The 12,128-nt window shown below is 38.8% G+C and overlaps 1 protein-coding gene across 10 annotated transcripts in view; it reads right to left on the bottom strand.

Annotated features, from left to right (window-relative positions):
• Window positions 1-12,128, bottom strand: part of TRAPPC9 (trafficking protein particle complex 9) — a 455,047-nt gene that overhangs the window by 400,162 nt on the left and 42,757 nt on the right. For all 10 annotated transcript variants that reach the window (XM_017818312.1, XM_017818321.1, XM_017818311.1 and 7 more), the window contains 3 exons: window positions 11,089-11,215; window positions 5,682-5,827; window positions 326-411 (listed from right to left, as the gene is read on the bottom strand). In XM_017818312.1, coding sequence (XP_017673801.1) covers window positions 326-411; window positions 5,682-5,827; window positions 11,089-11,215 — 359 coding nt within the window. The remainder of the gene's footprint in view (window positions 1-325; window positions 412-5,681; window positions 5,828-11,088; window positions 11,216-12,128) is intronic.

Genomic DNA, 12,128 nt, shown 5'->3' with positions numbered 1-12,128 from the left:
TCAGGATATAATTATTACTTGAAAATCAGTATATGTAAATTATGCAGCATGAGTTCTAGTCAATGCAGGAATGTACAGAATTGATTTATGGGTCAGTGCCAGTAAAGCATTTAAACACTGTGAGTGGCAGAGATTTTCATTTCAGTACCTCATCACCAACAAATATGAGCAAATTGACAACACCACACCTTTAAACTCAGGTTGTGCTGGGTTAAATGATTTTTTTAAACTATTTGTTTTATAGAAAACCATATCTGAAAGTCCAAATGAGATTTTTTTTTTTCAGAAAAAATAACAGAATGAGAAGATTTAGAAAGATACAAACCATGTTTTCTACTCGGAGCTCAAAAGGCATTGGGTTGTAAACCATCAACTGAACTTCACAAACATCTCCCTGGACCCACTGGAAGTCTGCAAGAAATGATCATGGAATTAATGCAGTAATTACCTAATCATAGTGTTATAAAAAAGTAGCAGCAGCTGAGCTGTCAGATTGCTATAATACTTAATAACTCTCTATAATCTTTACAGCCAAAGTCCTGCTCAAGAGCATTGTGGGACACAAACTGTAAATCCCAGGCAAAGCAACGGGTTAAAGGACTGGAAACATCCATTAAACAGCAGTTGTGCTCCAAAGACCCAACGTTGCTTGGCAAAATTAAACTAAGGCATCAATTCAAAACACATCCTTCATGTTAAACACTTCAGGGCTTACATCCTTGGAGTTAGGTACAGAGTACACATCACCGTGGATATTTAAGACTCAGATCAGAATCAACCAGACACGACAGGAGGTAGGAAATTAGAAGTCTTCATACACACACAGCTGACGATACGGAGTAAATAAAGGATTATTTTAAATTAAGAAGGAAACAACTGCTCACCAACAAGATGCCACCTCAGCTTCCTCCTACTAATTATCTTTAGGAAACAGTAAGTAGTTTGGGAGATGCTGTGGGAGTGGAAGATGACAATTGGATCTATAGAGCACAGATTTCTCTTTTTGAGGGTCACAAAGTAGAGGTTTGAGCAGTAACACAAACTGTTAAGTAACTCATGAAAATTCTTAGGAAAGACAAGGAAGTAAAATATGTCAGGTAAAAAAGTGTTATTTCAGTTTAACTCACTACAAGAGATAGGTTCAACTTCAAAGATACTTCACCCTGCCAAGTTTAAAATTTTGGGAATTTTATAATTTAAGGAGACAAGGCTGGATGGGGCTCTCGGTAACCTGGAGTAGTGGAAGGTGTTCCTGTCCATGGCAGGTGGGTTGGAACAAGATGATCTTTAATGCCCCTTCCAACCCAGACCATTCTGTGATTCTATGATTTTGTGAGGAATTTCTGGAAGTGAGGTCAGCAGCAGAGATGCAAGGTCTGAGGAACTGTTCAACACAGAAAGATTATTTTATATCAGCACTTCATAATCTTTTCAGCCCACGAGTACTTGTCTACCTTCCAGATATCACCACAGGCACCTGATGTTCTGACTTAAAACTGATTGTGACAACATTCTCCATGCATGCTGAGGAACTGCAGTCCTAATAAACAACAGGTGCTTTAACTACATTTGTAAAACAAATCATGATTATAAGCTGAACTATAGCATACATGGATTAGCTTTTACTAGTCAACTCAGTGATTTTAACATACGATGCTAACATCTTTTTTAGTAGGAGATTAGAAAACGTCCAGTAAAAAACCTGGATTATCAGTATTAAGACTCTAATTCACAGTTGAAGCCATCAGTACTCTAATTGTACATTCCCAATCATTTACTATCTGATTACATTTTGCAAGCAATATTAAAGACCTCAAGGGAGATGTACTTAATGCAAATGTTTAACTCCAATTAATGCTGATGGAAATTAAAAACATACATCCAGAGATGTTAATGGGTTATAGTACTGTGAAGCCTGAAAAGCAAAACTGTTGATTAAAACAAAATGTTCAAATGCACAATGGTAGGAGATGTTCTGTACATTTATTATTTAATTGCTTATTAGTGTTCAGGATGTCTCATCATTCTGCAGTCCCCAAAACAACCAGTGGCTGCTCTACACTGGTATTGAAGCACTAAAGTTCACCATTATGGTTTACTACAGCAACAGCAGTAGCCTCAGCAGGCACTTCAGTCCTAAATCTCTACATTCTAACAATGACCACATCATGAAATGTCTTTTCTGAAAACGTTTTCAATGCCATCATGTAAAAAGGGATTCTGAAAAATCAGAAAAACATGTTGGAAACTCTTGATTTCACCTAAGTGCAAATGCAAACCACTGATTTGCCTGATGCTTTAATGTCTTTACTTCCAAAAAAGGAAGGATTCGAGGCTCATTTATTAACATTTACCAGTATGATCCCTCTCTCTGGGCTGAAGGCTCCCTGAGCTGCCCCTCTCAGTGGATCTGAGGCTGTGGGAAGGGGAAGCTGTGCTGAAAGGGGAGACAAAACAAGAAAGAGCCTTACTTGAGACTTAGCAAGCAGTAGAACTATGGCCCCGTGGCACTGACCTCCAGAAACCACCAAAGAGTGCCAGCAGCAAATGAACAGCACCTTGGAGCAGGAGTGGCAAGGTCTCTCTGATGTGTGAGAGAGAGTTCCACAGGAGAAGGCCATCACTGTACTCCTTTTCATGCAGCAGCAACAGATATGACACCCTGGCAGCTGACAAAAGCCATGAGCAAGATTCTCACCAAGCAGGACTTCAGAGCCTTGGAGGAGCAAGGGAAGGGTACAGGTGTGCAAGGGACTTTCTCCACTCCCTTGCCAGCAGAGACAGGGATACAGGCAGGAGTTGACATATCCTGCAGATCAATACCTGGCTTCGTGGCTGGTGTTGGCACTAGGGCTGTGGTTGCTTCAGTCATGGGAAATCCTCCCCTGAACACAGCCCACTGGGGAGAGACAAGAGCCACCTACCCTAGGAGAGGCAGTAGAATCTTCACTGGCAGATTGGTTGACTTGCCAGTCTTGCTTTAAGCTGATAAACTTGCAGGGGTTTGGTGTCCAAAGCTGTGACAAGTGCAAGGTCCTGCCCCAGGGATGACATAAGCAAAGAGTCCAGGACAGGCTGGGATCTCTGTCTGGCTGTGGAACAGCCCTGCTCAAAGGGACCTGGGGGTCCACCAAACATGAGCCAGCAGTGCCACGTTACAGCAACAAGGGCAAAGCTGTGTGAGGGGAGGTTTGGGTTGGACATTAGGAGAAGGTTTTTCACCCAGAGGGTGAGCGGGCACTGGAACAGGCTCCCCAGGGAAGGGGTCACAGCACCAAGCCTGACAGAGCTCAAGGAGTGTGTGGACAACATTCTCAGGCACATGGTGGGATTCTTGGGATTGTCCTTTGTAGGGCCAGGAGTTGGACTTGATGGGACTTGTGGGTCCCTTCCAGCTCAGGATATTCTATGATTCCATGAAATCAGATCCTGGGCTGCATTCACAGACTCATTACTAACAGAGATAGCACTCTAGCCTGTGCTTGTCAGGCACAGCTGGAGGTGCTGTGTTCAGTTCTGGTCCCCACAGTTTAAGATACAGACAGACTGGAGAGGATCCAAAGGAGTGCCATGAACATGATCACAGGGCTGGAGAATCTGCCTGAGGAAAGACTAAAGGAGTTTGGTCTCTTCTCCCTGGAGAAAAGAAGGCTCAGGAGGAATCTCATCATAGTATTCCAGTACTTAAAGGGCTGCAACAAAGAGCACAGGATTTTTTCTCCCAAGAAGCCACAGGAAGAAGACCAAGGGCAATGAGTACCAGTTGCACTGAGACAGGTTTCACTTTCTTACTGAAAGAAATTTAGTTTTTTTCAGCAGGAACGATCACGCAGTGGAACAACCTCCCCAGGGACATGGGGAAATCCAAATTGCTGGAGGTTTTCAAGATGGGACTGAAATACCCTGTGAAAAAGACGTCACGGCAATGCCACAGAATTGCTTTCTTGGGTGAAAAGGTTTTGAAAAGAAAGGTAAAATGAGCTATATTTATTTCATCTAATACAGGTATGACATTAACTGCCACATATACTAATGGAACTATATTATGTATTCTTGCTGCTTTAGACTATCAGCACTCAAAAACAAAAAACCACTTCATGTCAAAAATCAGTAGGTTCATTTCTTGGAACTAGTGTACTATTAAAGCAATTTAACCAGAATATAACTATCCCCTTTATTGTTTCCAATCTGAAAAGCTTATCAAGTTGAAAGCAGAAAATACTTCAAGACTTCCTAAAATGGCTTTGTTTCCCCTTGGTTTGTCAGCAGAACTTGATTTCCTTTGCTGTAAAACAATAATTTAACCAAAATATGGTGTACATATCTCCATGTAAGAAAAACAGTTCATTTGTTATTGTTGTTTTTAATTATTGTTAAATACATGTCATTAGAATATTCTCATTAGTTTCAAAGTTTATTAAATTTCTCAGCTTCTTTCAAAGGAAGTATCTGATTTAATTTTGTATTTTCTTTTGTTTGCTAAACTTTGAAACATTAGAGGCTTTTACCAGTGACTGCATTGTGTGTATACTTCAAAAGACAAATGCTTTACAGGATCAGCAGCAGTTCAGACATCTCTGTGGGCTAAATAAAAACCTAAAAGGAGAAATTTCACTGTAGAAATGTAAATCTCCTACAGTACACACAGCACTGAAACAAATCCTAACTTGAACTGTATCAAAAAATGCAGTTTCCTTTTGTATCTATCAAGGAGTGAGAATACAAGTATTTGACAAGACTGGGAATAGGGTTTTATTTAAATGAAAAAAACATGACAAGGTGTAGATAAGAGATCAAATGTGGAAAAATTGTGATCAATCTTTCAAGAAAATATTAAGAGAAATCAAGGAAGCACTTTAGGATGTTCCCATATGTGTATATTTTTAAAAATTATCTTTTACCTAATTCTTATTTCTTATTCCTTTTTTTTTTAATTTCTTATGCTTTATCTTCTGAAATTGAAGCAGTGCTGCAGCAAAGTCACACTGAGCCACATCCATCCAAACTGCCAGATAACCATCCACACCAATGCACATCCTAATTTTTCCTGTTTCAATTACCCTGCATGTGATACACAAAGAAACAAAAAGAACTACCAATATCTGCAACCTAATCCAGGATTTAAATGAACCTCTAATTTATTTCCAACGGCAAAAGTACTGCACTAAAAAGCTTTATAATAAAATACATAATCCTCTAGCAGAAAATGACTACTATTCCAAACAGGGTTTATAATGGTTTTTTTATTTTGGCTGAACTGTCCTTAAGTAAAAATGACTAATCAGACAGCTCATCACTCTGAGTTTAAGTTAAAGCAGAATAGGATATTAAATCAGAATAGGAAAAAAGGAAAACCACAACAGTGCTCAGGGCACCGATAACTGTGGCAGTTGCCAAGCAGAATGTGTCTGAACTAAGTTTTCCCTGATTTCTCTTTTGCTTGAGAAGGGAATAAAACTAGTTTATCTCTTCTGAAAATCAATGTTATCATCTATGAGACTTTATTCTTCTTTTGAATATGAAACTGTGCCCCAGAGAACAAAGCTTTGCTCCTTCAGGACTTTAGGCTAAAAAAGCTGATTATTTCAAATACAAGACAGCAGTGTTCAGGTTCGCTCTCCTTCACCACAAAAAATTTTCTAATTTAAAAAAGAAGAGAAAATACTGCCAATTATTCTCACCTATTTTCTTATTTCGTTCTTCCCCACGACTGTGTGCAATAATTGGAGAATATATGAAGGGGCTTTTGGTTGACACATTCTGACCAAGTAAACTCTTCATTTTGTGAGGTCGGAGACTGGTTGGGAGGTTCAGGAGCTTCACAGATCTGTTGAGTAAAAATAATTTCATACTGTTTTATTTATTCTATTTCATGAGAGATGGCTGTGTTAAAAAACGAACTGATAAATATGAAATGTCAGTCTGAGATTAAAATACCCGAAATGGAAAACTTGAAGTAAACACCCACAGTACAAAAGGGAAAAAAAAAAAAAAAACCAAGGAAACTTCAGACAGTTTCAGAAAGCTCCCAGAAAACATTTAATCAGAGAAAAGCATCCTCTGTAGAAACAAACGAAACCAAAACTAGCCAGGATCAGGGATTTGAAATTCAGCTCTTAATTTCCAAGTTCAGTCTGAACAACAGATACACCACAACCCCAGTGCAAAAAGCAGCCAAGTATTTAACTTAAACTCAAATGAGAATCCAGACAAGATTGTACAGCATAATACAAATAAAGAACTTCTCCAAGGTGAATAAAACTGATTTTAAAACAGTGAAAACGCAGTGTTGCTGCTGGAAGGAAGGAAATGTTCCAGAAATTTGAATGTGTTTGCTGAACAGCCAGAAAGCAATTACAAATAGACAGAAAACAAATGATTTATTAGACTATATCCCTGTTAGACCCAATTCCCTGCAACACCATGCAGGGAAATCACTGGTCTTGCAATGCTGAGGGGAAATTAAAGACTAAATTTTTGGCAGAAGAACAAGTAATAAATTGGTGGATATTCAGTAAAAGCAACAGTTTTATAAAAGCCTGTAAGACATCTAATTACTTCGAGTCAGGAACTCAGCATAATAAAGAACAGATATATCAGTATCACACCAATAGAAAGTACACATAAGAAACCAAGATAATGTGTTTCTGCTGAAAAATAATGAAGTTGTAAGAGTAACACTACACAGACATGTTATCTCAGTGATCTAAAACACTTGATAAGGAATTACTGGATAACACTAAAAGTATTTTGGAACAAGGAATAAATCACATCCATGTATTATGTGCTGGTGATACTTAGTGTCAGCATCACAATCAAATGTAAAATCACAGACCACGAGACTGAGGAATAAAGAGGAACTATGACAGATCCTTCATATTCCATATTTTAAAACCTCTTCTGACAGAATTTTGCTAAAAATTAGAATGCAGCCTAAAGTAAAAACATGAATTATACTATTTGAGGAAAAAAAATTAAATTTTGTAAAGTGCTTATAAAAAGTTTTATTTTTTAAACAGAGAGAAGTGCTTTGGCTTCTCCGCAATTATTATAAAAATACTGGTGGATAACCTGCTTTACATTAGTGCATGACAGTGGAAAGAATGTTTTTCAACCACATATTAGACAGATGTACCCTCACAGGTTTTATCTAATTCCTTTGTGTGAAAAGTGTATGTCCCCTGTCATGTCCCCTGGCCTGGCCCAACTGAATGCAAATGAGTGACAATTAAGAATTATCAACTAATATCACTATCTACCCAGAAGACACAAAACCTCATATTTGGAAAATGTTGATTAAAAACAACCTTGCTTAGAGGTGAGAGGAAAATAATTAAAAATAAAAAACACTTTATTAAAGGGGGGAAAGGGGCACTGAGTAAATTTAAAGTAGTAAGAAAAGTATATAAGGACAATTAAAAACACCAGTGGTGAAAAGGAAGAAAATTCTTTCTTTCTGCTCCTAAGTATATTAGTAAGAAAATTAGCTTTAGCACAGGTAAGTTACGAAAATGGGAACAGTGCACCTAGTAGAACAGAAAGACCATAAATTCTTCTATTTTTTATCTGAGAAAATACTAGATGATGATTTCATAATTAACATGAGTAATGGAATATAAAAAAGCCAAATCTCTTCTATTGCTTTTTAAGTACAGGGAAGAAAAGGTAACAGTGCCACTACGTCCAAATTTCACTGTGGCATTTCAATGTCTGACGGTATTTTGATAAGAAATCTGCATCCAAAAGAAGCGCCCCACATTAAATGGATTAAAAACTCACAGACCATGAAATGCCAACAGTAAATAAAAGTCATCACCATCAGCAAACGGGTGTTTCTAGAGGACTCTAGCACGGATTGAATCATTTGCTGAGGTTATTCAACATTGATCAAAATCACATTTCCACACATTTATAATTTATGTCACGAACATTAGCACAGTTTAGCTCAAAGAGCTCTGCAGCCCTGCAGCACAGCTGGTTCCCAACTGGCTGGACAGCTCTGCCACACACCAGATCTGCTGTGTGAGGTGTAACCAGAGGTTTCATATCCAAACACAACTCATGCTTTACCGGAGTATGAATTTTAATCACTATGGCTTTTATAGAACTTTCAGAAGACAAGAAGAAGGGGGAGGAGGAGACGAGCACAAACAGTAGTTCTTGACTGTTCAATAATGTCGATGCTAAACAATGTTGATATTGGGTTTCCCATGGCAAAAGAGTAGAAAATACTCCCAGCATTCCAAGCACAGCCAGGTCAGCACAAGCTGACAGTGTAAATGAAGCACCTGGGTGGTGAGGAACTGCCTAAAGCCAGGCCTAGGAATAACAAATAATTATAATGTGTTTGTCCCATTCTCTCAGCATACAAAACATTTCAAGTGAGACAAAGCCCTTCCCATTGAAGTCTTGGGAATCTGTTGCCAAAGTTTCAACTGGTCTCTTCTTCCAGGTAACGAGCAACAGGATAAGAGGAAATGGCCTCAGGTTGTGCCAGGGGAGGTTTACACTGGACAGTAGAAAACTTTTCTTCAGGGAAAGGGCTGTCAAACATTGGAACAGGCTGCCCAGGGAAGTGGTGGAAACACCATCCCTGGAAGTGTTTAAAAACCATGTGGATGTGGCATTTGAGGACACGGTTTAAGGGTGAACATAGTGGTGGTGGTGGTTTGACCGTTGCACTTGATGATCTTAAAGGTCGTCTCCAATCTTAACAACTCCCTGGTTCTGTGATTGTAAATGCACAACTCCTACAAAGAAGGATTTGATCAGCATTTCCCATATCTTCCAGAGCTGAATTTTCTTCACTATTCAGCATGGAGAAGAATAGGAAAGTACTATGGAATACAGAGCACAATCCACCTCCTGCAAGGTTTAAAAGTTAAGCAAAAACCAAAAACTTGAAACTAACTCAGGGTTTAAAACGTCACAGACAAACACAACACTGCTGCTTCAGCACAAATTAAGGGTCAGATTCATCAGAGACCTTCTGCAGCTGTTTCACAGCCCAGATACCATCCCCAGTCAGATTAAGGAAGGTAGTTTTGGTTTTTTACCATGGAATAAGGTTATTGCTAGAGCAGAGACCTGCGAGAGGCACTGAGAAGCTGACAGCACTCTTGCTCTCAAAGTATTTTGCCTTCAAGAAGTTTTTGTGGAAGCTTTTGCTCAAACTTCTCTCTACAGTCACATAACTCAAGTACTAGAAAGGATTCCTAGAAGTTTGCTTAATTAGCTTCCAGTTTTTAATACTATTTAATTTTTGTTTCCAAAAAAAAAAAAAAAAAGAAAGAGGCCAGGATAACATTTGCATAAATTTTGTTTCTATAAACTTTCAGAAGAAATAGAGGCCTCTTTCATGTACTTAGGTGGGAACCTGCCTTCAGAGTGTATTTAGCAGGCAACTCATCTAACCCACAGACACAGTGACCTGAACTCATCGCTGGACATCTCTGAGGCCAATGCAAAATGAGTCAACACAGTCCACACACACTTGCAATTTGACTCATCCTGAAGCAGGTACCTAAATTAGGTTAGAGAAACCTGGACGTGACCACCTATGTGTCTTGACTGCAAACGTGAGCCAGCAGTCAAATGTCACTAGTTTAGTTCTATCTGTAGATTTTTTGTGAAACTAATCAACCTCAAGGTCAGCTGATAAAGCAGTCAACTAAATTTCCCACTGTAATACATAGCTTTCAATCACAGAATCATAAAATATTCTGAGTTGGAAGGGGCTCACAAGGATCATCCAGTCCAACTCCTGGCCCTGCACAGGACCACCCCAAGAATCCCACCATGTGCCTGAGAGCGTTGTCTAAATGCTCCTTGAACTCTGTCAGTCTTGGTGCTGTGACCCCTTCTCTGGGGAGCCTGTTCAGTGCCCGATCACCCTCTGGGTGAAGAAGCTTCTGGGTGAAGTTTTGGTCTTAACAGTTAAGCTTTTGGGATTGTATGTTCACGTTCCATGTTTTCCAGTCAAGAAGTTGATACCGGCTGCAACTTCGTACTTGGTCCAATCAGGAGACAAAACAGTTTCCAGGACACCACTGGAAACAGTGACTGTCCTGATTCCACATACAATTCCATCTGACCACACACAGCCAAATCTGCACCTCCCACACAACAAAGCGTCAGTGTGAACAGACCCGTCACCTGAAATGCACTACAAGAGTTAGGGAAGGTCTCCTTCTTCTGTCAAAGTGGAAACAAAAACTGAAGTTAGAGGGAACATAGTAAAACCAGTTGTATCATGAAAAATGGACACAGAATAAAAAAAAAGTAATTCTAGAGATTAAAAGTAATCTAAAAATAAGTAAAATTTTCATTCTTTGGTTATATACTGTGTTATCCCTTTGTGATACCGGAACTCTTGCTTCGTGAAATGTTTGATGACATCCCACTGCAAACTGAAATTTCTGAGAACTATTTCAGTAACTTCTACCATTTTTTTTTCTGAATAGCAATTATCTTTCCTTCAGAAGGGAAAGATTTTCTTTTAGTCTTCTATTATTGATGCCCAGTGGCTGCTTTCTCTCTCTGACTCTCTCTAATGCCTCATGCTGGGCTTTAATCTAAACAAGTTCCTATTCATTGGGCTGACTGTGTGATGTGCCTGGGCACGTGGGCACAAATAGGAACTGAGATTTACAATAGTGAAGGTGCCAGCTGGAAAACGCAGCATCTGGAAAGGAAGAGCTACAAAAGGCATCAGTTCCAGCTGAGTTCCAACTCCATGAATGGAGACAACATCCAGCTCACGGACCCTCAGTATCGAAGTGATCAGGAATTCAACCTAAATCTCAGCTGCAGTTACAAAATACTTTCCTCCAATTGTATCAGAAACTCTTGACTGACAGTTTTAAAAAAAGCAAAACCTCTCTCTTTCTGCAGCTAAAGGCCACAAAGTATTTTCTGCTCAAAGGCTCTATTTTTGCTTAAGATCTTCGCAAAACAATTTGACATTTCGACGTTTTTCCATGTTATTGTGATCAATGTGCATAAATTGAGAAAACTATATCCTTCCAGTATCCTTTAAAATTTGACAGGTGCCATGGAAAAGCTAAAGATTGTATTTTGGAGTCTTACCTCACAATGGGCAATTTGGTGAAGGGAACAGGAGGTAACTTCAGACCATCTGGAAGAGTGATGACTTCCATTGTTCCAGGGCATTTTGCTGTATAGCTTTCCAAGCTCTGTGTTACATCTTTCTTTTCTAGAAAATAAAATTACAAAACAATTTCAAACCCACATGTATCAAAAATTTAAGAAGTTATAAGTTTAAGTTTTATTTGCAGATTTGTTTTGTATTTACACAAAATAACTCTAATGGCATGCCAACTAAGTTTTTCATACAGCAGTTGGAGCTTTGTTCCAGAAGCCTCAACAGATGGATCAAATATAATTAAGTGACCTCTAAGCAAAAGAGTTTTCTAGCTTTCTCAGAATTTTCCAAATGCCAGCCTATACCTACTTTTTTAGGTTTTTTATTGTCAAAATAGAAGTTTCTACAATTTATCTCATAAATCTACACATCCAACACATTTGGCCTCACGCATGTTAAGGTTATTAATAATAGCATTGTATGGGAACAAGCCCTGCTCTGAAACATCAGATGAAATACTATCAAAGACAAAGAAGAGAAACAAATTATTTTTTATGTTACCTTGTGTGAAAACTACCTAATTCTCAAAATAATTGTACTCTATTATGCTACTAAATCATAACAACTGCTAGAAAATTTTTCTTTGGTTTTGCTTAAAAATACAAGAGCATTCAAATAAACTATGGAAGGTGTCCCTGCCTATGGCAGGACAGTCGGAACTAGATGGTCTTCAAGGTCCCATTCTGTGATTCTATGATTCCCCATTTCTCTGACAAAATGGGAATCTGCAAACAGAAATAAGCCTGAGAGTGTGTTTAGAGAGAAGAATGAGACAGATGAAAAGTCTTATACCTGTATTGTTTTAAAGCACAGTGAACATTCATAGAATCAAGAGTGTTTGGGTGGGAAAGGACCTTGAAGACCATCTAGTTCCAACTATCCTGCCATGGGCAGAGGCACCTTCCACTACACCGGACTGCTCCATATATGTGCTACCAACAAAAATAACTATTCAATAACCCAA

This window comes from Lepidothrix coronata, unplaced genomic scaffold, assembly GCF_001604755.1.
Source record: "Lepidothrix coronata isolate B3197 unplaced genomic scaffold, Lepidothrix_coronata-1.0 Scaffold67, whole genome shotgun sequence".
In the NCBI taxonomy this organism is placed as follows: domain Eukaryota; kingdom Metazoa; phylum Chordata; class Aves; order Passeriformes; family Pipridae; genus Lepidothrix; species Lepidothrix coronata.
Note: the sequence above shows the minus strand (reverse complement) of the source record. Positions and strands in the feature narration are given on the sequence as shown.